Source organism: Lissotriton vulgaris, chromosome 5, assembly GCF_964263255.1.
Source record: "Lissotriton vulgaris chromosome 5, aLisVul1.2, whole genome shotgun sequence".
In the NCBI taxonomy this organism is placed as follows: domain Eukaryota; kingdom Metazoa; phylum Chordata; class Amphibia; order Caudata; family Salamandridae; genus Lissotriton; species Lissotriton vulgaris.
In genome coordinates, this window is record NC_141693.1 from 287,829,948 (window position 1) to 287,856,490 (window position 26,543).

At 44.6% G+C, this 26,543-nt stretch overlaps 1 protein-coding gene across 4 annotated transcripts in view; it reads right to left on the reverse strand.

Moving 5' to 3' along the window:
• Nucleotides 1-787: 787 nt before the first annotated feature.
• CCNL2 (cyclin L2) overlaps nt 788-26,543 on the reverse strand; it is a 56,840-nt gene continuing 31,084 nt past the window's right edge. For 3 of the 4 annotated variants that reach the window (XM_086921448.1, XM_086921450.1, XM_086921451.1), the window contains 6 exons: nt 20,230-20,329; nt 20,041-20,145; nt 16,302-16,443; nt 14,455-14,572; nt 14,273-14,365; nt 788-2,152 (listed from right to left, as the gene is read on the reverse strand). In XM_086921448.1, the coding sequence (XP_086777574.1) occupies nt 1,798-2,152; nt 14,273-14,365; nt 14,455-14,572; nt 16,302-16,443; nt 20,041-20,145; nt 20,230-20,329 (913 nt within the window). In that variant the 3' untranslated portion in view covers nt 788-1,797. Of the gene's footprint in view, nt 2,153-14,272; nt 14,366-14,454; nt 14,573-16,301; nt 16,444-20,040; nt 20,146-20,229; nt 20,330-21,239; nt 22,440-26,543 lie in introns of those variants that run through there. The other variant, XM_086921452.1, reaches the window with a different exon arrangement.

Genomic DNA, 26,543 nt, shown 5'->3' on the forward strand with positions numbered 1-26,543 from the left:
AGAACTTGAATGGTGTCTTGTCAGTTACAGAGCAGAAGGAGTCCCTGCATGCGCATTCTCTGTCAAAGTTCCATATTTTCCCCTTTTCGGAAAACTCCAGCTTGTCAGATAGTACGATACGTTAAAAAGCCTTTTATCATAGTTTTGTAAAAGTTTCATCTATTTTCATTGATTCTTCTCAAATATCGAGACAGGTACAGATCTACAGACCCCATGCGTGCCTTTCTGTCCAGACTAGTGGCAGCACTAGGGCCAAAATTATGCTCATGCCCCTTTCTCATACCATGTGAGCTTGTGTCAGTCTTCTGATGCCCTGCGCAATTTCCTCTTCCTAGACTCTGGAGTCCTCCTTTAGGCTCCTGGACCAAACGGAGAAAAAATAATCTAAAGATGGTGTTTGCAGTGAGGGATATCCAGGGCATACGTCTGCTGTCAAAGATATTTTAAACCCAAATGGTAGGTTATGCTTCAAAGGAAGGAAAAAAAAACCTAGAAGGCATTCAGTACCCAAGCACTAGACGGCATAATGCACAGCATGTGAATCCAGAAAAGATTCATACTCCAAAACCGGTCCTGAAATATATCTGCTCTATTGGGAGTACTTTACATTCAAGAAAACTGATTTAGATTGTGGTTTATATGCCGGCAACACAATGTTGAACGGAAGACTTTAGTAAACAGTCTCACAATATGAGTCTATGCAGTGTGCTGGTTAGCATTAGATGACTCAAAACTCCAGCCAACCTTGTATTCATCAATAAAAAATAAAAACACATCCAATAAAAACTAAATACAAAATCCAATACTTTAATGAAATTAGGAGATACAGCTCGGACATACCACTAAAACTGATACCACCTGGCTGTGGGATTTCCAAACACCTGTTTTAACGAGTGAGCATTTTGACAGCTTTCACTTGTCAAAGTTTGATATCCTGAGTAACATTAAATAACCAAATAAAAATCTATATATGAAATGTTTTAAAGTTTATGCTGGTGTCCTGCACTCAGCAGCTGCATGGGTAAAAGAAAAAATCCACCGCCCAATTAAAAAAAGAAAAAACAACAACTTCATGTATTGTTAATGAGCCTTAATTTGCACTTGAAATCTTTTAGTAGTTTGTCTGTGCCTTCCGAGGCTTAAAACACACATTGTCCCACTGAGTCAATGCACATTGAGCAACATCGACTTGGGAACCAGCTTTTCGGCTTTGCTGCAGATTTGTGCTTGCTCTTGGACAGTCTGTCAGTAAGAAAATATCACAAGGGCCACATGTTACCAGTCATGTGAAAAATGACTTTCCTGTAATTGAAATACCTCTGTATCAAAAGTGAAGTTTTGCAGTGCAGAATACAAGATATTTATAAATATTTATATTCAGGACAGCATTTTAGGCCCAAGGCCACATGCCTATGGTAAACCGAAAATACACACATAACCTAATATAGGCAATACATCTTTAAAATAAAAAAAATACATTTGTACAATGCTATTAAAGCGTCCATTTCAAAACAACTGAGGTTCTTTTGGCTTTGAACTACCAAAAAAATTGGAAAAGTTACTGTCCATAATTCCAGCAGTGGCCTCAAATCCGTGAGTTTCAATCTTATTTTCTGTAGACAAATAATTTTAATACAGTACAGAAAGAAGGCCAAGGAAAGCACCAAGCAACACATTGCCAGGATGTTCTATAACTGGCTTGTTCAATGAAAGTTTGCCTGAAGGTTCACAATGAACCTGCACAAATGTAATTCCCTATACGATAGTGAGTAAAGTGTAACTGTCAATTGGCTTTACTCATCGTCTATGGCGGTGCCCAGAGTGCTCCCTTTCATAGCTGTGATGTCCTGTTCGCTCATAAGAACGTGACCGTTCACGTCGATGGTCTCTGTAGTAATGCCTTTTCTTCTTGTATTTCCCAGAATTGTCAGAGCGATCTTTTGACCGGCTCCTGGAGCGAGATGAGCTTCGGCTGTGAGATTTCCTTCTTTTCGAGCTGGAATATTTATATGCCTTTGCTTTAGCATATGCCCGTGCCTTTGAACTTCTGTTGGAAGAACTGTGGTTCAGCTGTCTGGGTGGAGAATCACTTCGACTTCTAGAGGGACTGCGGGATTTGGAACCACTAGATGGTGAATAGCTTTCACTTTTCCTAGGTTAAAAGAAAAAGATAGAGGGAAAAAATAAGTTTAATACCCAGTAAAAGATTGGTTTAAAATTGTAATCATTCGCAACTACTACAGCATACGTCGGCACCATAATTTTGTGCTAATATTCCATGGTACTATCCCCCCCCCCCCCCCCCCCCCCCCCCCAAGCATCTTTAAATACTAGTCCGTACTGAATTCATAATCTAACTTTTGGGAAAGATTAACACTACCAACCCAAGGTACGTCAGAAACAGATCCTACAAGGGAGCAGCCTGGATTTTACACTTATTGATCACCTTATTTTGAAGCTTTTACTGTGGGAGAGCCTCTTAAGTTGGGACTCTCCCACGGTAAACTGATAGACTGCATGTGGGCACTGCGCCTCGTGAGATAAGGCCAATGCGTTGCAGCCAGGGTAAGGGGTACCGGACTGATTACATGTGGGTGGATGTGCACACGTGTGGGCACCAGTGTAAGGGCTGTGCGGGGTAGATCCCTGTTGTGCACAGCCCAGAAGTTGGGTACAGATAGATTGGTGTGGAAGGGACTATGCAGAGTTGGGTGGTGACATGTAACAGACCTTATAATCTGGGGAGACCTGTAAGGGATAGTAGGTGTGCTTTATTGTTTCACAGTAGGAACACTCAATTATTCTCCGATGGAAAAAAGGACCACCTAGGGTAGTTTCAATTACCTAGGCCTACAAACTCCAGACAGGCACCAAAGACGCTAAATTGAGTGAAACAAACCATTCTGCCATGTTTAAAGCCATATCTGTACTGCTTATGGGTCATCCAGAAATGTCATTCCTTTAACTCAGCTCAGAGCCTAGTGTGACCTGCTAGACTGGATGAATCACCTTCCTCCCCAAGTTGTAGCATTAGAGGCCTGGCCCTTCACTACAAGCATTCCCAAGGGCGAAGGTCTTCTCTCCAAGAGGGAGAGATTTCAAGCTGCCGCGTAGCAGCAGTTACCTGGTGCCAGCCAGGCTCCTGGCCTGAGCTATGAAGTCAGCCAGAAAGGGGACTTTTAAAGACCATGTGGAACGAGACCCCTGGACGACAATCCTGAAGTATCTCAGAGGCCTGTGCATGAAGGAGGGGTCAGAGAGGTGATGTGCGCAGCAGTATAGGGCAGAAGTGCATTCCCACCATCCCCTTCCAATTTCTCTTAAGGTCTTGCACAGGAAGAGGAGTTCTCTGGGGTGAGGTCTTGAGGAAGTCTTGTGCTGGAGATGGACTCCAAGGGCAGTTGGAATGAGGACACACTCCCCTCCCCTCCCCCCACCCCTGCCTCCCCTCAGACTGCCCCAGAACTTTGGACTGGGGCTCTGAGGAAGTCCAGGGCCAGTGAGAGGAAGCCTGGGCCTCTGTGCAAGGAGAAGCACCAAGAGTATTCACCAAGTGCTTAGCAGTAGTGGCAGCGCATTTACGAAGACAGCACATCCATGTCTTCCCGTACCTCGACGACTGGCTCATAAAAGCCAGCTTATACAACCAATGTGTGGAACACACTCGTGTCACAATACAGTTGGTCCACAACTTTGGGTTCACAATAAACCACGCCAAGTCCCATCTACAACCATCCAAAGTACAACAGTACCTCGGTGTCACAATAAACACCCCAACATCGCTAGCTTATCCCGCTCCAGCAAGGATAGCCAGCATGCAAACTCTTCTAACAAAGTTTCGGCTACAACACGGTCTACCAGCACGAGTGTTCATGCAACTCCTAGGGATGATGGCCTCTTGCATTTTCATAGTGCCCCATGCAAGACTTCAAATGCGTCCGCTGCAAGAATGCTCATCACGTCAATGGAACTAGGCTCAAGGTCAATTGATGGACCTAGTGTTGGTATACGGTCGGACTCCTCGCTCTCTGCCGTGGAGTAACACCAAAAACTTTTCCAAGTGATGACCGTTCCTCGAGCCAGTTAATCAGATAATCTTGACTGCGGACGCATCGCTCTCCGGCTGGGGAGCCCACTTACTGCAACACACCATGCAAGGCAGGTGGACACCGCAACAAAAGTTACTCCACATAAATCTGGAGTTACTAGCAATATTCCTAGCACTAAAAGCAAGTATCAAACAAAGCTGTGTTAGTCCGCACAGACATGACAGCCATGTGTTACAGAAACAGGGAGTCAAACACACTCCCTACAGCTCTTAACTAGCACAGGACATATGGCGGTAGGCTATACCTCAAAACCTATTTCTTCCAGCCCAGCATGTTCCAGGAGTACAAAATACCATAGCAGATCTGTTAAGTCGTCAAACCAAACAGACCCACAAGTGGGAACTTCATATACAAGTTCTTCAGCCATTCTTTTCAGATGTGGGGACAACCTCACATAGACCTATTTGCCACCCACAAACGCCAAGTGCCCAAGCTTCGCCGTCAGATATCCACACCCACTGTCCAAAGGCAATGCAATATGGATGAACTGGTCAAACTGAATTGCGTACACTTTTCCACCTCTACCACTCATGCCACTAGTACGCAAACTACAGCAGCATTCTCTCACCCTCATCCAAGTCGCTCAAACGTGGGCCAGACATCCGTGGTACACCCCACTGCTACACTGTAGTACCGCACCAAAAATTTCACCGGTCTCCACATCTATTTATTTATTTATTTTGTTTTAAAGTTTTATATAGCGCGAACAAGATCTTCGCAGATATCAGAGCGCTTTACATAGAGGGTACATGAAGGAACATAGTCAAACAAATAGAACAATAGATCACACAGTACAAATATGTGGCTGCAAAGCCAATCATGTGCGTAATAAGACAACTCATACAAATAAGTAGAGGGGTCAAACATGTGACACAGATCGGTGCAGGGTGTTAACAGAGTTCGAGATAATAGTTCATGTGCGTAATAAGACAACTCATACAAATAAGTAAAGGGGTCAAACATGTGATACAGATCGGTGCAGGGTGTTAACAGAGTTCGAGATAATAGTTCAAGTGTATTTAGCCATGAGGATAGCTTTTAATTCTCTTTTAAAGAGTGTAAAGGAAGATATACGCCTGGTTTTGGGAGGGAGTGAGTTCCAAATCCTAGGCGCCATTCCTGAGAAGGAGCGCTTGTATGTTTTTTCCTTCCGGAATCTTCGAGGTTTCAGCAGAAGATTGTTTGTGCCTCTCGTGTTTCTAATTCCCCCAGAGATTGTCAATTTCTGAGCGAGGTAGCCAGGTGAGTTTAGGTGTACCGCCGTGTGTGTCATGCAGGCGATTTTCAGATGTATTCTGGCTTCAAAAGGCAGCCAATTCAGGGATTTCAAGTCAGGGGTAATGTGGGAGTGCTTTTTTGACCCAGTGATGAGTCTCGCTGCAGCATTTAGGGAAGCTCTTAGTGGTGCGGTTGTAGTTAGGGAGAGTCCGCAGAGGGCGGTGCTGCCGTATTCAATTTGTGGGATGACTAGTGCTTGTACTGCGGTTTGGAAGTCTTTGGCTGGGAGGTAGGGTTTAAGTTTCCTCAGAATATTGATCTGGAAGTTCGCTCCCTTTGTTGCCTTGCTGATATGTTGCTGCATGTTGAGATTGGTGTCAAGTGTTATGCCTAAGGATTTTGCTGAGTCCACGATGGTGGGTTGGACATCGAGTGCGGTTAGGTGTTTAAGCCAGATTTGAGTGGTGGATATCTTCGCTGGAGGTGAGATCAGAAGGAACTCTGTTTTCAGGGCATTGAGTTTGAGGTGATTATCTGCAAGCCAGGATTGGGTGCATCTGATTGTTGAGTTCAGGAGCAGGATGTCATTGGGGGATTGTAATTTGAGGTAAAGTTGGGTGTCATCGGCGTACATGTGAAAGTGTACATTGGATGCTTGTAGCAGGGTGGTGAGAGGTTCCATGACTAGGTTGAACAAGGTTGGGGATAGAGAGGATCCTTGGGGAACGCCTAGCGTTACAGGTATTGGCGAGGACATCAGGTTCTTGCTCTTGAATTTCTGCTACCTGTTGTGAAGAAAGGAAGTGAACCATTTGAGAACAGTTCCAGATAAACCCATTCTTGTGTTTAGTAGTTCTAGTAGATTCTCATGTTTAACGGTGTCGAATGCTGAAGAGAGATCAAGAAGGATGGAGGCAGGTGTCGTTTTGGTCTAGCATTTGAAGTGCGTCGTCAATTATGTGAGTCATCGCAGTTTCTGTGCTGTGTCCTGCTCGGAAGCCTGACTGGTAAGGGTTGAGGAGATCAAATTGCTCAATGTGTTTAGTCAATTGTAGTTGTGCGCATTTTTCCAGCAGTTTGGCGAGAGCGGGGATATTGGTGATGGGACGGTAATTGTTGAGATCAGAGGGGTCGGCTGTAGGTTTCTTTAGTAGAGGTGTGACCAGGCCAACTTTGAGGGAGTCAGGTATGCTTCCCTGTTGGAGGGAGCTGTTGATAATTTTAGTCCAGAGAGGGAGAAGCAAAGGGGTAAAGTCTTTTACTGCAGAGGGAGGGGGTCCGTGAGGTGATTGGATGGTTTCAGGGTGATGAGCAGTTTGCTAATTTCTTCTTCCGAGTATGTGCCTTAGGTTGACCATGTAGCATTGTTTTTTGGTTCAGTGGGTGCTATGCATTGGGGTTTGGAGTATAGGCTTGCGTCAATGAGGAGATCGCTTTTTATTTTGTCAGTTTTTTGGATAAAGAAAGCAGCGAAGTCATCACAGGAGGGTGCCTCACGCCCAGTGTTGAGTGGTTGGGGTTGCTCCTTGGATTGTGAATGGATTAGCTCAAACAGTTTTCTCGGGCGGTTTTTTGCTAGGTCGAGTTGGAGGCTGAACAAGTCTGATTTTGAGCGTTTTATTTTCCTGAAGTAGGCGTTTCTCTTTTTCTTCAGATCTTTTAGGTGCATTGCAGAGGGATCTGATCTCCAAGTACGCTCTGCCATTCGCATGTCTCGTCTATCCTCATTGAGACTCCCGTTGTACCATGGTTTGGAGATTTTAGTAGAGACTCTTTAGCTGCATAGGTGCAGCCTCATTAATTATAGAGGTCATAGCGTTGACATAGTGGTCAGTCAGAGTTTGGACGTCCGTAGCGCCTGTCGGTGGGAGTAGGAGATTGCAGCTGTTGGGGGCAAAGAGCCTGGGTTGAGCTTTTTCGAGTCTCTTTTCCAGACTTTAAGCTTGGAGAGTTGAGTCGGGTTGACTGACTTTTTCATTGATAAAGAATGTGATAATATGGTGATCTGACCAGTCACAGGGTTGGATGGATTCGAGTTGGATAGAGTCCACTTTGGAGATGATCAGGTCGAGGGTAGAACCTTTCTCGTGGGTCGGGCTGTTGCATATTTGGGTGAGGTTAAGGGCATCGAGGAAATTGTTAAGACTGTTTACCACCGCGTCGTTGCGATCATTACAGTGGAGGCTGAAGTCACCAAGGTATATTTGGGTGAGCTGCCGTCCAGAATTGGTTGAGATCAAATCCATGATTTGTTGGGAAAAGGTGAAGTTGTCCCTGGGTGGGTGGTAAATGCTGTGAAGAGCGCATATCGGTTTGCCCTCACTCATAATGTTGACACAGATGTATTCCCAGGATGTTGGGGATGGCAGGGAGGTGGAATTGACTTTCTGAACAGAGGTTGTTCCTGTAGATGCATGCGATTCCACCACCTATTTTGCCTGTTCTGTTGAGCCTGATAATGTGGTAGTTGGGAGGAACCAGAATGTCCATTATAGGTGTCGAAGATTCAGTTAACCACGTTTCAGTCAGGATGATTACTGTATTTTCCGGCGTATAAGACGACTTTTTAACCCCTTAAAATTTTCTGGAAAGTCGGGGGTCGTCTTATACGCCGGGTACAAAATGTTATGGTATGTTTTCATGCGCTTTTTCATAGCGAGGACTTCACTCGAAGGTGTCAGACCGCTTCACAATAGGAAATAACAAGAAACAACACACCTTATGTTAAAAAAATACAGCCACCGGCACTGGCAACGTCCACACCCAGCCCCCGCGCCATGAATTGTGCAAGTATCGAAAGCGAGCGTTTTTTTTTCATAGCGAGGACTTCACTCGAAGGTGTCAGACCGCTTCACAATAGGAAATACCGTATGTAACAAGAAACAACACACCTTATGTTAAAAAATACAGCCACCGGCCCTGGCAACGTCCACACCCAGGCCCCGCGCCATGAAGTATCGAAAGCGAGCGTTTTTTTCATAGCAAGGACTTCACTCGAAGGTGTCAAACCGCTTCACAAGCGAGCAAATGGCGCAAGGAGTCTTACCTCGACTGCCGCTGTACACGCGCCTCCAACCGCTTGCACATCCCCAGGCAGACGAGGCAGCAGGACGTCCGAAATACGGTATATGGTAACGGGCAGCCAGCGCCGAAGATGGCAGCGCCCGGTGTGTTGACACGTTTGGCACGTTTTGGCACGCGCCCCTCTCTGCTTGACATGGGCGTGGGCATAGAAAGGGGACTGTAGAATGTTCCCGAATGTTACCGAAGGCAGTAGAGCACTTGCCGTGATTGGCTGGTTGTTGCGAAGAGGAAAGGCAGTCTGGTGAGCACATGCCGTATTTGCCGTACCGTACGTGTGGTGTTGAAGACAGTCTCTGCACCTGTTCATACTGTACAGCACCAGTACATCCAGTGCAAATGGCAGACAGTGAAGAACCCGGCAAGGCTCCAGCAGCGCATCCAGTGCAAATGGCTGGCAGTCAAGAACCCAGCAAGGCTCCAGGAGTGGCAAGAAGAAGGAAATATGAAGCCAGTTACAAACTTAAAGTTGTGGATTTTGCCACGGAACATAATAACTGTGCTGCTGCAAGACAATATGGAGTGACAGAAAAGATGGTTCGGGCCTGGAGAGCAAATGAGAAAGCATTACGGAGTATGCCAAGGGGCAAGTGTGCATTAAGAAGAGGCACCCCACATTGGCCAGAACTCGAAAAGCATGTAGCAGACATGGTGGCCGAGCATCGGCAAAGCGGTTATGTTGTGACCCGAAATAAAATCCGATTGGTTGCACTTCAGTGGGCCAAATCTAATCCAGATCTCAGCCACAGATTTAAGGCCACTGTATCCTGGTGTACCAGATTCATGGGAAGGCATAATCTGGTATTGCGGCAAAAGACAAAAATTGCCCAGAAATTACCTGCGGATCTTGATGCCAAAATGCATAGCTTCCATCGCTACGTTATTAGGCTGCGCAATGAACATGGCTATGCGCTAAGTAGCATCGGAAATATGGATGAAACTCCAATGAATTTCGATATGATTGCCAACAAAACTGTCCATCAAAAAGGCGAAAAGACAATTTTAATAAAAACAGGACATGAGAAGTTCAGTTTCACAGTGGTACTAGCATGCACAGCTGATGGCGCAAAGCTGAGACCAATGGTTATTTTCAAAAGAAAAACAATGCCGAAACTCAAGTTCCCTGTTGGTTGTTTTGTGCATGTGAATGAGAAAGGATGGATGGATGAAGAAGGGGTAAAGCTATGGCTTGATAATGTATGGAGCAGGCGAGCAGGTGGACTTCTACAAAGACGTAGTCTACTGGTGTGGGATATGTTCAGGGCTCATTTAACTCCAAGCACCAAGCAAAGGCTGGCAAGAATAAAAACAGATGCTGCAGTTATACCTGGAGGATTGACATCGTTGGTGCAGCCACTGGATGTGTGCCTAAACAAGCCATTTAAAGATCGCATCCGAGAACAGTGGAATGAGTGGATGGTTAGCGGTGAAAAAACATTCACAAAAGGAGGAAACATGCGTGCTCCACAGTTGGATGTTTTGTGCACCTGTGTTATAAAGGCCTGGAACGACATTGATGCAGAAACTGTAATAAAGTTTTTCAAGAAGTGTGGCATATCAAATTCATTAGATGGTATGGAGGACGACTATTTGTGGAAAGGTGAAGAGGATGCCGAAGAAGAGACCACATCATCTGATACGGAATTGGTACCAGATCCATACGATGACTGCCATACAGATGTACCACAAGATCTCATTGACTTACTTATGAGATCAGATGACGAAGAGGAGGATTTTGAAGGCTTTTAAAGGGAACGTTGTAAATCCTGTAGAAATCCCTTGGATTTATGGAAAGTTATGGGAAGTTTAATCCACTTGCACCGTTTCATGCACTAATTTATGTTTACCGTACCGTACCGGTATATTCAGAAGTGACAGTTTTTCATATGGTTCTAAATAAAAATATTGCGAGTAAAGCAAGATTGTTTATACAACCAATTTGTTCGAGTTCAGTCTTTGAGTTTGTAAAATAAACGCTTAGGTAACACTGTCCACTGATAAAGCCTTACTGCTCACCCACAGGAGGAGGACTAGACTAATACGGTAAGTTCAAAATACCGGTACATTCTCGGAATGGCTATGCAGGACTGCGTTGGACTGCGCTGGAAGTGGGGGTCGTCTTATACGGCGAGTATAGCACAAAACCTAAAAATTTTCAGGCAAAGTAGGGGGTCGTCTTATACGCCGGAAAATACGGTAGGTCAAGGTCCCGCGATGAGAGGAGGTCAGCAATGGCGGCGGAATGTTTCGTGGCCGATCTACAGTTAAGAGTGCATTTGAGACTGGGTGTGTTGAGGGTGGTAGATGGTTATAGAGAGATAGGGACTTTTCTATGGTTATCAGGGATGGAGAATCTGCTGTTTAGTGTGGGTGGTCTAAGGGGGTTTGAGTGTATCGTGTGAATGTTGAGGTGTGGGGTGGTTGTGTGAATTTGGGGGGGCTGGGTCATAGGAGCGGAGAAGGGTGATTGTGTCGCGGTCAGAAGAAGAGTTGTGGGTGCGACGAGGGAGATTGTTGCGATTACGAACTGGGATTGAGGTCAGATTGGGGGATAGCTGAGTGAGAGAGTTAGTCGGAGGGGTGGGGGACAAGTTGGACGGAACACAGAACGCTTAACACAGAACCGTGGAGATCAGACACCCGGACACAACTCAGCTCAACCTTGCTCCTGAAATCCTAGAATTTGGATATCTGAACCTTACTCCAGGCTGCATGAATGTCATAAAAGAAGCTAGACGTCCAACCACTAAGGCGTGTTATGCGGCCAAGTGGAAAACTATTTGTAATCTAGTGTCTATTCAACACATCATAGGATACTTACTGCATCTCCCAAGATGTAACTTAGCCTATATGTCTATTAGACTACATCTTGCTGCAATAGCAGCATATCTGCAAAACAGACATCTATCTCTATTCAGAGTGCCTGCCATTAAAGCCTTTACGGAAGGCCTTAAAAGAATAATTCCTTTCAGAGTACTACCTTCACCTGTGTGGAATTTAAATGTTCTCACACGGTTAATGGGACCTCCCTTCGAACCCTTACACAAATGTGAACCACAATTTTTTACATGGACGGTTGCGTTCCTAGTAGCTTTTACTTCTCTGAGGAGAGTTGGTGAACTACAAGCACTAACCATTTAAGAACCCTTCTTGCAAATGCGTCACAATAAGGTAGTTCTGCGTACTAATCGAAAATTCTTGCCCAAAGTCAATTCTCCCTTCCATCTCAATCAATCTGTGGAACTGCGTTTTCTTCTCGGAGCCACAGACAGTAGCAGGGAGAGCTCTTCATACCCTACATGTCAAAAGAGCATTTCTATACTACATAGAGTCCACAACCCTTTCGTAAGACAAAACAACTTTGTGTCTCATCACCACATAAAGGTACTCCCATTTCAAAAACTGGGATACCTAGATGGATTGTCAAATGCATACAGATTTGTTACCACAAAGCTAATCGTATGTTGTCTGTTCCTCCTAAAGCCCACTCTACAAGAAAAATAGAGGCTTGAATGGCATTTTTAGCAAACATTCCCCTAGATGACATCTGCAAAGCAGCTACATGGTCTAAACCGCACACATTCACAAAACACTATTGTGTAGATGTGCAAACCAGACAAGCTACTGTGGGCCAGGCTGTTCTCAAAACATTATTCCAAACTACTGCAACAGATAGGAGTGGTCGCCGCTAAGAGTGGGTACTGCTATACATCTATCCACAGGGTGCAAACTGCAGCTCATATGCCTTGAACGGAAAATGCTACTTACCAGTCTATCTGTTCTTGGCATGTAGAGCTGCAGAGTTCCACCCGGCTACCCTTGTCTGTTCCAGTATTATCTCAATTAGATACAAATTATATGGGCATCCTCCCTTTGACTTGCAAAGCTCCATTTCCCTACAGTGAAAAACAATCTGGGGATGGAGCCGATGCCCATGCACGATGTGGTCCAAAGGAGTAGTCACCTATCTCGTGACTTCCAAAGAACTTTTCAGGACAACAAACTGCAAACATCCGGGCCCAACACTGGGTGGCGATCTATGCACAGTGTGCAATCTGCAGCTCATATGCCTTGAACGTGTACTTTCTTTTCATAAAGAAAACTTCGGACTAGACAATCAATTATGGAGTGTTATTACTGGTACCTGTAAATGGCAATTAGTAGCCGATATGCTTGTCTTTTCCACATTCCTGTATTTACGTGGGGTGATAAGAGATGACTGAAATATTGTACACTACACAATTTGACCAGTTCCTTTGCACTTGGTTGCAATGTTGTGGGCACTAACAGCATAGGGTTAAGGAACTGACTTGGGAATTACAATTGCAAACTATTATTTCCAGCCCTGGCGAAGCCGCAGGTTAACGCAACCACGGAGAAACGCATTGGCACAAGGGAATGGAATGTGAAGAAAATAAAGAACAGAACTACAGGAGCCCCACTGTTTATTTTCGAGATAATTTGTGCATTTTGTGATTTTTATATGACTAAGACTATATGTGTGCTCCAAAAACCACAGTTTTGTAGCTTTTCAATCTTTGATTGAATTTAAGGAAGTAGGGTGTTTTCTTCCCAAATCTTGGATGCACCAGAATAATTTAACTATGAAGGAATAAGTGGGTTTACCTCTATATGAGCGCCTATAAATCCCATACACCCAAAAGTTTGGTACTAGCCCACACCACCTCCCTTGCGTAAGCGTTCAACTGCTCTGCAACACTACCCCATGAGAGTTAACGGCTACAATGGGGTGTTTGGTTCTAAATGAAGGACAAATGTAGACCCAATATTTGTGCAGGCCTCACAACTAATGCCTTCTTTTCCAACAGTGCAATTCTGCCACTTAATGCATACTATTTCCTCTTGCTGAAAGGAAATCAAACATACATATTTTAGCAAATGCTTTGCCAAGAACTTCTCACAACCCCTTCAAACATCCCTTCCTAGAGACATGTCCTTGTGACAGTCCTTTTCCAGGAAGTGGTCCAACCGATTCTCCAGAAAGTCACAAATGGTACATCCACACCAGTAGGGAAAGGGTGCTTACTGAAACACAAAAAGGGATCAAGGGCACCTAGTTTCACACACATCTACAAAACTTACCACGGATACATTTGTTTTGTGCTAAGTGGGGAGATCTACAAACTCAATCATTTTGGGGGTCACCAGGTGTTTAGGAAATTCTGAATAGGGGTGGCTGCCTACCTGAAAAGCAGGGGCACTCATGTCTTTCCCAACCTTAATGATTGGCTGCTCAGGAGACGGTAGTAAGCAATGCCTCACCCACACATCAGTACTTCTCACTGTTCCAAAGCTTGGGATTGGCCATACAATGCTGCCTAGTACAATCTACATCTACAACAGATCAACCCTTCCTGTGGTCCTGCTACACCCGCCCATTGAGTGTTGAAATTCCAGCAGTCGATGTCGGTTTTTCAGCCCTTCGTCAGCTATGCCAGAATACTGATGCTCCCTCCAAGGATAACTGCATGACGCATTTCCATTGTACCCCACATAAGGTACCGTATGCGCCCTCTATAAGAATGCCTTGAGGGTCACTGGTATGCTCTAATAAGAGGCCTGCATTCCCCTCTCTCCACCCGGATAAAAAATAATCTTGTTGCCCAGCAGACATTTCGCTGATCTGCTAGTGACCATCACCATTCTTGTTAAGGCAACACGAGTCCACCAAAGAAATATTAGAGGTATCGCAATTAGCCTAGTTTGTATTTATCCGAATAGAACATGGATAAAACATTCAATACAGCCATTTACCAGCCAACAGGGCTTTATGGAGTGAAACCATTTTGTTCAACTGAAGCCACAGTCTTTATAATGGGGGCAGGGATCTAGTCTTAACGTACCTTCTTTTTGGGGACTGAGATCGTGAATGTGACCTGGAGTAACTTTGATCTCTGCTTCTACTGCGACTTCTACTCCCCCTCTCCTTCGGGACACTAAAAGGAGAACAGATTCAACAATGGTCAAATGTTCAGCAGGTGAAATTCGAACTTTAGAATTGACAATGAATGTGTATGAAACTTACCCATTTACAGGGCTGCTTGATCTGGTACGCTTGGCACCATCAAATTTCTTCCTGGCATTTTTCACAGCTTGAACAGACAGGGGTGAAGTCTTGTTTGCTTTCCCATCTTTTGGAGAGTCTATAACGTAAAATAAAGGAAAAAGTTTGATGAAGGTATGTAGTAAGGTAAGGGGAGAAAAACGCTTCCTTAGTTAAAAGTCACTGCTTATCATTAACATTCACTGTAGATTAACGAGCTTCTATTGGGGCTACTCTAAGACGTGGGGCAATTTGGTTACAAATGCAACAATTTCGGGTTGGAGACTGAAATTAGGAAAGATGCGGAAATAATAAACTAGAACACTAGGTAAAGTAAAACACTTTGTAAAGATATCCACCCGTTTTGCTGCCATCAAGAAATTATGCAACTGGATCTTCCGTCAATAGAGACCCATCGTGGATGGGTTATTGAAATGTGGAAAGGATAAAGTTATTTTGCTACAGTTTATATTACTCATCACCTGTCTGCTGGGGACCTTATAAAGCAAACCAATTATAAGACTCCAAGGGCAGAACTCTGGAAGGCACTCTATCACATATTCGGGTTAGAGAAAGAAGATAGTTCAAGGCGCATTCACTCAATTGCCTCAAGTTAACAATAAGGTCAATGTGCTACCAAGCAAAGGCAGATTTATTTCCATACAAGAATGTTCCTACCATTTATAAGCTTCCTAGAATTCCAGCCTGAGAACAGGGAATGATTCAAACACTTGAATGTTAACCTGATCCACAACTAAAGAACAGCTTGCTTTCACCTTATAATCACAACCTGAAGTTGTTATTAATGCCCATTTTGTTGCCTGCCTTAGAAGACATGCGAGCATGTCCACGGGTGATTAAACAAAACGTAGGTTTGTCTAAATCTAGTTAAAATATAAAATAATTTCTTGAACCTATAAAAACCTGTGCTATTAAGCTCAAGCTAGAGTAAAAGTAAAACGAATGTATTGAGCATCTAAATAAAGTACAAGATACTAGGAAAACCGTAGTATGAAGCTTCACACATTACACTAAGGAGACTGTGCTCACTAGATCCACTACCCAAGGCGTCAAGTCAAACATGGAATCTAGTGATATTTTGCTAGCAAACAAGTATAAGGTAACCTTTCTAAATCAATGCCTGGGTTTATCTATTGCTATATTGTAAAGCTTCTGCTTAACTTTCGTACCAGTCGAGTCCATCAAGTAGGCCAGGAATCGTCATTGTTAAATTTGGCAAAGTGACTGATTTATTTTTAAATGGCAATTATTTCACTATAGTCCTTTAAGCAGACAAATGCAGTTAAAGTTGGCCCACCAGACTGTTCATTATAGAGGCGGTAACCTCCAACAACTGACAGACTTGCCCCAGCGGCAACCACACATTGCGTTCATGACATTAGCGGCAATCCCACAAATGAAAAACAGGGACATGGTGGGTCTTCACGACCAACAAGAATAAAGGCAGAACTTTAACAAACACCGACAAGAATCCCTTACATTGCATCACGCATAGTTTGCTTGTCGAGTTCCAGGTCATGAAATGTGTAAAGCACTCCCAAGAACAGTGAATGTAGGTCCTTGACCAACTGGCAATGTGTTGCCAAAATTGCTCCCAAATAAATAGAAGTTACAGAACACAAGTCACAGAACCATAGGTTATAATTATCCGCATCGCTGCGGCGGCTTTTCCCGCTGTGTGCGGCAATTTATGAAAAGATACTTTACATGACGAGCTCAGCTCATCATCCGCACACGACTACCGTGGCTGATGAGCTCGTCATCAGCCGCAAAGAGGTTAAGGAGGAAGAAGCATTGCAAAAGCTCACCGTTTTTTGAGGCAGGTGAAAACTGCGATGAATTTTCATTACATGGAGTTCCATCGGGGAGCAGCCCCTTTGCCTTGGCTTTTGCTTCTTCTAGTGCGAGCTTCCTCTTCTCAACTTTACTCTCCAGGTATGCCAAATTAGCCTTTAGAGTAAGCAGAAAACAAGCATTTACAATGCAATGGTCTCGGCATTATTAAAGGTAGAGCTATTGGCATTGCTCATGACATTTTTTTTCTTTTTTTTTTTTTAAACATAAATAAATGGTATTGTCTTTTACAATGGCAATAGGTGAGCATTAGAGAGTAGTAGAGAGTATTCACAGAGCCACCCACACTCACAGAGCTACACACACACACACAGAGCCACCCACCCACACCCAGAGAGCCACCCACACACACAGAGCCACCCACACACACGCAGCCACCCACACACACACAACCACCCACACAGAGAGCCACCCACACACATAGAGCCACCCACACAGAGAGCCGCCCAGACACAGCCACCCACACACAGCCACCCACACACCCACCCACCCACACACACAGCCACCCACACACACATCCACCCACACAGAGCCACCCACCCACACACAGAGCCACCCACCCACACACAGAGCCACCCACCCACAAACAGATCCACCCACCCACACACAGATCCACCCACCCACACACAGAGCCACCCACCCACACACAGAGCCACCCACCCACACACAGAGCCACCCACCCACACACAGAGCCACCCACCCACACACAGAGCCACCCACCCAAAAACAGAGCCACCCACACACACACAGCCACCCACACACACACACACACAGCCACCCACACACACACACACAGCCACCCACACATACCCAGAGCCACACACACACACTTAAACACCTCTAGCTAACACAAAGCCTTTCCACTTAGCATACATTTGCACGGACAGTGCACAGCCACAAACTGTCTCATCCTGCAGTAGATCAATGATACATGCCGCATCTGGAGCACCTTTCCATTCAACATGCAGGCACGCAGAATGCAACTGGGGAATTTCAAGTGCAGCAAAGCATTGTACTGTACAGTACTAACGTATCGTCCATGTTGAGTACTAAAACATACACATTCCAGCCATCATCTGGCTACTGTATGCTCCACCAGTGCCCCCTGCTGTAGAATTCAGAACACTGTCCCCAATGAATAGCGTGCACTGCACTAGAGACGAACCCATAGTCACAAGTGTTCACTATTCCGCACAAGCTTTCTTCTGTCAGGTGAGCCCTGACCCCTCTCCCCCCCCCCCCACCATACACACATACCCGTCGTGCAGGCACCAACAACAGCATGTCAGTGATGTGCGTGCAGAGCGTCAGAAGCAGTAAGAAAACCCTAGTGACAGGAGTGCACTGCATAAGAGACAACCTCCGTTACCAGTTCACAGCACCAGCACATCAGTGACAGGAGAGCACTGCAATATAAGCAGCACCCAGCTTACAGGCGTGCACGGGACACCGCACTAGAAATAATCCCCCTCCCCCAGTGTCAGTCGTGATCTGCACCAGAGGCAAGCCTCGAGCACGGGCATGCACTGCACGATAAAAGATCATCATTGGCAGTCGAACACTATATCCGAGATAATCGACCCCGCCCCCAGTGGTTGTCCTGCACAGCACCAGAGACAGCATCTCACTGTATCACAGCCAAATCAACTCTTGCCTCAAGTGACTGAAGTGCACTGCACTATAGATACCCCCACAGTCATAGGATTGCACTCTACCATACAAGCCTCCCCGTGTCAGGCGAGCCCTGGATCAGCGACAACAGAAGCAAAAGGGCAGTGACAGACGTTCAGAGCCCCCAGTGGTTGTCGTGCACTCACCAGACAAAGAACCTCAGTGACTGCACTGCACAGCGCCAAGAAGCCCTTAAACCGAATCACAGGCAGGGCAGCACAGAGGCACAAAAACGGAATCACGGACAGGGGAGCACAGAGGCACAAAAACCGGGATCACGGACAAGGGAGCACATAGGCACAAAAACCGGGATCACGGACAGGGGAGCACAGAGGCACAACAACGGCATCACGGACAGGGGAGCACAGAGGCACAAAAACGGGATCACGGACAGGGGAGCACAGAGGCACAAAAACCGGGAGGATCCAGCGTCTCCGGTGCGTGCTGATGACGGAACCGGGAATCCAGCGCTAGCTGAGACAGATAGAGCGTCCTCCGCTCAAATGCTGACCGCGGTGTATGCCCTACGCTGGAGCCCCGTTTCTTATGACTTTAGAAGATAAACCAGGCAGGGAAAGAACAGAAGGAACGAGCCGTGTGCACGTGCGCACCTAGCTCAGGTTTCGTCAAAATCCTGCGACAATGCGTGCGTGGTGCAAGTGCTGTGACAGTGTTTGAATTGAAACAGTAAAGGATCGAGGTCTCGAGATGACTAGATTGTGTCGCCATGTTTGGTGAGGCAAGTGCGCATACCATTTCCAACTAAATTGTGTTTTCTGTTAAGCCGTGGCAGGGCCGTTGTCTACAATTTGAACAGGTTAAAGTTGTGCAATACCAGTGCTGGCATAGTATACTGAGCGGGAGGGGGGCGGGAAACACACACGGACAGCAAAAATACACGGAGAGCGGGAGGGGGCGGGAAACAAACAGGGGGCGGGAAACACACACACAGACAGCGAAAATACACGGCGAGCGGGAGGGGGGCGGGAAACAGACGCTCTGAAATGCACACACGAGCGGGAGGGGGCGGGAAACACACACACGGACAGCAAAAATACACGGAGAGCGGGAGGGGGCGGGAAACAAACAGGGGGCGGGAAACACACACACGGACAGCGAAAATACACGGCGAGCGGGAGGGGGGCGGGAAACAGACAGGGGGAAGAAGGCACGGAGGGAAACAGCCACGATCTTACCTTCACTGCGAAGGATCGAAAATGGCGGACACAAGCTCCGAGATTTTTTCCGATTTGGGGGCGTGGTTTTGATGTTCTGAGTGACGGACAACGTCACTGTCTAAAGAACATCAAAAATTACGCCCCCAAATCCGAAAAGGACGGAGCTTGTTTGGAGTGACGCATCTCTCCTCCAATGGCTGGCCTCCGTTTAGGAAGCCAGCCAATGAAGGAGAGAGGGGGCACGGAGGCGGGACCTTCCCCGCTACTCAAACTCATTAAATCTCCGGCCTAAGACTGCGCAAGCGCAGCCTTTTAGGCCTTCGACCTAAAAAAGGGGGGTTATTGCATTCCACTGCAAGGGCAGTCACTTTGGAAAAATAGCATCTGCTGTACAATCTCATTTTGCCTCCATTAGTCATCTACCCATTTCCCCGAATGCCTACAATCTGGCATATTTCAAATGCACCCTTTCCTCATTCATGCTCTAAAAACAGCCGAGAAAAGACTGGTTACTTTGATTACCAGGACCCTAAATCATGGTACTAGTAACCTCTGGTCTTGCACACAAGGAATTAGGCCAAATATGATCAAATAAGTATGCATTAACGTTATGTAGAATATATAGGAGAGGCCAAATGCTGTTACGGGACGCTACATAAAAATCCAGTAAAATGCGTGATCTTAACATTAGGATACAGCAAGAAATTCAGTGAAGTAAGAGCACGTTACCAAAATAAACAAATCTGAAAGGAAGCAGGTCCTATCCACCAACCACCTTACTTAGAATGTGCTTAGGAGGTACACAATCAAACAATTGGATCGGATCAAACTCTAGTATACAAACCTTTTTTCTTGTGTACAGCCTTAAAATGTGACAGCAAATATCTTGAATATCGCCCTCGGTTGCTCCGAACAGTAGAAACCAGTGGGGGCGATTCGGAAGAGGGATCTGTAAATACAGATAAAAAGTGAGTTCATAAAAATAGGAACTTTAGGGACCATTTAATAATTTAATAACAGCCAATTCACTGACCTCCAAAGTTCTAGCAGCAAGATAAATACAGGCACAGGCAATGGTTTCTGGCGAGAACCTCACAAAGACATCTGTTCGCAGACTGTCGTTCATGTAATTCCTGAAAAAGAGAATGGAAAAATTGCAGCGCCCCACAGGAACCCATATGTATTCAAGTATTTGATATGATTTTTGGAAACGTTAAAAAAAAAATAGAACAGCACATCACATTCTAATGGAATTTTTTTTTTTAACTGACTGAACAGTTATGAAGGAGAACCCAGTTCTTAAGACCCACGCCAAATTATCCCCACAAGTACTGACTGGTCTGCTCTTGGGTTTCTCTTTATGAAAAAGGTTCGCAACTAAGAGTTTATATAGCTTCATGGTTACTTATGGAGGAGAAACTACATGAACAAACGTCAATGCACTTGCAATCCTTGAAGAAAGCCAAATAGAACGTGGAGTCGAGTCCAATTTCTTCAGTAGTCCGACACTTGCAGTCAACGCTCCAGCTTTGACTCAGGGAACAAACACTAGTAATCTAGCAAGTCCATGTATTAATGTCCAAAACTTCACGAGTTAATTTTTCCTGTAAAGCCGTTTTAGTACTAGAACATATGAAAACGCGGAACAAGTTCCAGTCAGACTGCTTTCAAACACAGGTAGATATGACTCCTCAAGCGCAAGTAGATTAAACGTGGTCAAGAAAAAAAGTTCACACTTGTAGGTCGGAGTCAATGCTTTAAGCTTGCCGCAGATTTAGCGGCAGGAGCTTTTCTGTAGTCATTCCTTAAAATCGGTTACTCCATTCGGCTTCCAATGCAGCACCAGCAGTGAGTGAAACATGCAAATCATGGCTCAATGTGAACTGTACAAGATAATTTTCACTACAAATTCGAAGCAACTTTCAAAAACAGGAAGAAACTTACAGACTGGCACCCCTGTTCCTTTCACATTTATGGAATCATTTTATACAATTATGCAAACAGGTAAGTACACCCCCCCCCCAAAAAAAAAACACAAGTTACCTTGGATTTTAGGAGAAGCAGCCATTTTGAAATCTATTAATCCTTTGAGGTTCTGCCATCAGTGCCCTTTCAGGTCAACTGTATACTGCCCTGTGCTGAGTACAAACAAAACTTGAACAGAAGGCTTACAAATGAGAAGTGGAGTCCATAGACCACACTCTGGTTCAGTTTAGCATTCATTCAACAACAAATCCTAAAAAAAACCATTGTTCTCTACTATACTCATTGCCCAGGTTCCTTTAGGTAAATTTGGACGGCTGCTGCTCCATATAAAAAAAGCAGACCATGCAGATAAAGACTGGTCAGAGACTGGGTAATTACAATATACAGTTTTTGAATTAAATGATCACATTACTAGACACCTGCATTGAGAGTCATCTCTACTAGGTAGCAACAGGGCATGCATGTAATGGCAACTATAAGGATTTATAGGTTTCAAAATCGATGCTCATAGGACTAATATCTCAAAGGGTTACATGGAACAGGAATGAAAGATGCATTTGACATTTTCCATTACCAATTAGGTAAATAAAAGCTTATAATACAGCACAATGCGAGATTACATTTAGGTCACTGTAAAATTCAACATATTTCAGAAGCCTTAAAAAAGGTAGCAGCCACATTCCGGACAATTTACTTTAAATGCAGAAGGATGATAATCTACTGCTTCCATGTTGCTTACTGGGTCACTCTGCAGAACTAGGAAAATTGTGTGGCAGTTGGTGTGGTGTGCTGCGGCAGGAGTGCGGTCTACATTGAGAAGGTCTGGTGAGATTGTATGGCAAATATTTCCCTACTTGCCCTTACTTCTTCACATCACTTAGCTATATCGACTTGCCATGTATGGGGCATTAATATCAGAAATTAGTACTGCTACTCCGAAGAACAGCACATTAATTTTCACTGCCATACCACAGGCAAAAGTACTTAGAGCATGCTCCTTTACCGCATAGTTCCTCCTCTCAGAGCTACCCAAAAGTTACATAAAGAACCATAGTAGGAATTGAAATTTGTATTTAAGAAATGCAGAACACTGACTTGACAAGACTATAAAGGGAGTAAACCTATATACACACACATTTTCAAAACCAATAGTAAGATCATACTAACTTTTGGCTCACATGGCCCAGTTCAGTCAGGTCTGCCTCTTGAGGCACTGTCAAACCGAGTTGTAGAAAGGTTATACACATCTACAATATCAGACTCACGCCACTGATGACGATCACCTCAAGCAAATCATTTATTTGACTGCGAGTCTCCTGGCAACGGCAGCCCTGCACTGCAGAGCCGATGTAGACACAGAGGCCACTCATTAGGATGAGCATGACCGAACTGGTCACTGCATTAGCTAATGCAAGATTTTCAAAAAGCAAGAGACTGCCAGGACCATCAAATTAGTTTTTAATCAGCACAACCAGAATCCTGAACGTGGATCATTTCCAAAACTGCCAAACTGAATAAGTGCACTAAGAATGCACAAATGAAAGCACGGTGCCATAACAGTTGAACGAAAGCCTTCTATAAACGTCAGATAAAAATATTAAGACTCGTTGCACTACTTCGAAGACCGTGCAACCTCTCTTTGCCTGCAACTTACTAATCAGATTGGCATTAGACGACAAAAGGGTTAGGGCAAAAATCAGATTTCCCTCAATCCTTTATATTCATTAATGTGTAGAAGTTTGCCCACGGACCGCTACAAAACAAACCCCTGTTCCATGAATCGATAGATGGCCAGGTCCCCCTCCCCCTATCTCCAGTCCAAACATCAAATTAAATATTCACCTGGAACCATTTAGGATAATCAATTATGCGATCTCTGGATTCGGCAGGCTATTCATCCCACCTTTTCCATTCAACCTCACTAGCATTCAAGCAAATCTCCAGGAAAAGTGCATTACAAATATATTAGAACATTGGAATGTTGGTAGCTCCATTGAAAACAATGGAGTGCTCCGGGCTTATAATGGCTGGTATAAGCTCGGAGCTCCAACATTCCAATGCTTCTTTGTTCACCGCTCTGGCTGTGAACAAAGGCTTCAGGGAGCCTGAGGGGATTTCAATCCCCTCGCGCTTCCTGAAAGCTTGGTTTAATTTGTTAGAACATTCTGCCCTCTAGTGGCAGAATGTTCTAATAGCCCTTTGAAGCAGGGCTATACCTGCAATTAAAGTCCCTCGCCTTCGGCTCAGGCCTTTAACGCTGCAGCGGGCCTTTAATAGCCGGTATAGCCCGCTACGGCGGGATAGAAGTCTATAATCTAGTTCATAAGCAGAGTTCTGGTGATTACTCCATTACGAATGCCTTCCCCTTTATTGATGGTTTCTGAAGAAAAAACCTGCCTTATCAAAAAAGATTTTAACGGAAGAAACTGCATGCTACATTTATGGATGTATTGGTTTAAAACACCCTATATATTTACTCTCTCGTATTTAGAATGAAAAAAGCCTAAAATAAAAATAGCCAATTAAAGTTTGTTATTTCTGCGCAACTAGGTGGCAATACCCAGGGCCTGGATGCCATGCATTACTATAGTAAAAGTGCCTACATATTAGCCAAAATGATGTCTCAAAAACGAATTAATGGATTAAAAAAAAAAAAAAAAAAAAAACCACAAACAGCACAATCGGTGGAACAAGTTCAAGCTTCCAGACCAATTTGGTGAAATTCCTTTAAGCAGTTTTTGCAATAGCACGGTTTAAAGAAGTCTACAGAAAATGCTTCAATCAACATCGTAACGTTGGAAGCTCACAATGGAGTAGATCCGGGCTCATAAAGGCTGGTATAAATAAGCCCAGGCTTATAATTAAGGCTCCCTGTTTTTACTGATTTTTACAGCTAAATACAGACAGAAAACCATTTATTTCCCGTCTATTTATTTTTAAATGGATAAAACCTGAAATCGGGTGGTTTTTGAGTGATTCTAAATTCTGTCATTCATGACTGCCAGGCCAATAAGCGGGCAGATTGACAGGCAAGGGGATTAAAAACAAAAAGGATTTTAGTAAAGAGCCTTAAATAGCAGTAGATTTCCACAACTTTGATGCTACAACGTATATTTTTTCTTACAAGTGTATATTTTACAACCCGACTGTGTGTATACATCACTGAAACCAGTCAAACGTCCAGGCACGAGTGCACATTAACTAGTTAAATAATTGCAGAAATATACACATTTCAGCTTCATTTTTTCACAAAACCTATAATAAATATGGATAAATACACGTAAAATTAGCAAAAGATAAATATGGATAAATACAGACGGAAATGACAAAAATATAAATACCATAAAACCAGGAGCCCTACTCATAAGGGCTGGTATAAGCCCAGAGTTCCAACATTACAATGCTTCTTGTGGCGGTGAACAAAGGGTTCAGGGAGCCTGAGGGGATTTCAATTCCATTGGGCTCCCTGAAACCTTTGTTTAATTTGTTAGAACATTCTGCCCTCTAGTGGCAGAATGTTTTAATAGCCTTGTAGCCCTAAAAGTCCAGCTGCCGTGTAAAGGTCTCTAGCCTTTAACGCTGCAGCGGGCCTATAATAGCTGGCATAGCCTGTTACAGCGGGCTATAAGATATACCCTCACTTATCTCGACTAACACCAAATTCGGACTACGAGTTAATCCTTTAAACTAGTGCAATGGGTTAACAAACGAGATTGTTGCTGCAAATCTAACAAAGGCATGGTGCTTACGGAGTACCAAGAAGCCAGAGCACCGATTGTATCTTTGGCAAGAGCGCACTGTTTCCTTTCCCCCAATTCCTTCATGCATATCTGATCTTGCACAGGAGCCTAAATATGATTGGTCATACATAAGATTTTGAGACTAACTTGGTATGTTTTACCAAAATTTGATTTGTAGAGGACACAAGTTTGAAGCACTTCTGAGCTTTGTTGAGAGGGTAGTAAGAAAAAAGTTACTTACCCTTTAAGTCATTTGTCCGCAGCATGCAGCGCTGTAGATTCACATGATCTGCATTTTCCGGCCATCCTGTGTTGGGCATAGGGGTGTGCAAGTTGTTTTTCTTTGATTAACTATTTCGACTCACGATCAATATAGTGACTCCTTACTTAGCAGGTAATGCAAATGGGCACTGACTCATGTTAATTTGTTTTTCCGCACAGTGGGTAAGAGTAGCATGGATTGTTAAAAGACAGTGTGGAGCACATGTTTATTGTGAAAGACGGGTAAAAAGTCAAAAGATGACATTTGATCAGAGCAACATGCTTTCAGGGCAGGGAGGCACATGTGAATCACCAGTACAACATACTAACAGACGCTTACAGGGTAACATTCTTTTTGTAGCCTGTGTTGATTTAGCTACACAATCTGCATAGCCTGTAAAGCTGAACCTTTCAACAAGCAGTGGCTAGCGCATTAAGGTCGAAAATAAGCGCCTTAAGACAAACAGGCCAACTACAGCATTTGGTCCGGCAAGGATGTTCACACAGTAGTTAGGAACCTATTTTTGCTGCCTTCAGATGTGTAAAGAACGCCCTGGGTGTAACAGGGACGGCTCTTTTGGCCTTGTGATAGCATGTTTAAATGCACTTGACCATTGAGGGGCTTTGTGAAGGCTGCAAATATCTGCAGATAGGATGTAGCCTTAGGGCTAGAGCGGTCAACCCCGAACCTGCGGAACCGGGTTCGAATCTCGGCAGGGACGCTAAACATCCTGTGATTCTGGGCAAATCACTTAATCTCCATGTGTTAAACAAAAATTAATGTGTCTAACGAAACTGGGGCTCATGTAAAGCGCTTCAATACATAATGTCTTCTGGTTGAGTACACGCTATATAAAGGGCTTAGTGCCACCAGTGTAATACAAAAGCACGTTTAAGATTTTGAACGAGTAGGGATCACTATGGAGTACAGTTGGAGGGGGGAGGGGGACTGGGAGGCCAACTGCCTGGTTAAGGAGGAAAGGGGAACCATTTTGGGAAGGAACTTTGGGTTGGTTCGGATTACTCTCCTGATCTACAAACCTGAATAAATAGTTCCAGTAACGAGTGATTGCAATTCACTAATGCGCCATAGAAGTTACTGCAATAAGGAAAGCTACTTCCCAGGAAAGAACAAGAGCGGAGTGGTTTGAAGTGCGCCCCAGGAGCCTGGTGAGGGGACTGTTGAGATTCCACACGGAGGCAGGGTGACCATTTGGATGGAAATGGGGCGAGAGAGGACCCTTTTAAGACGCACAATGTAGGCCTTAACCACTGGTATGCAGAAGAGGGAAGAAAGTCCCCCCATTTTGTTTGTAGGCTGCTGTAGAAGCAAGTGAAGCTGTATGGAAGTACAGGCTCG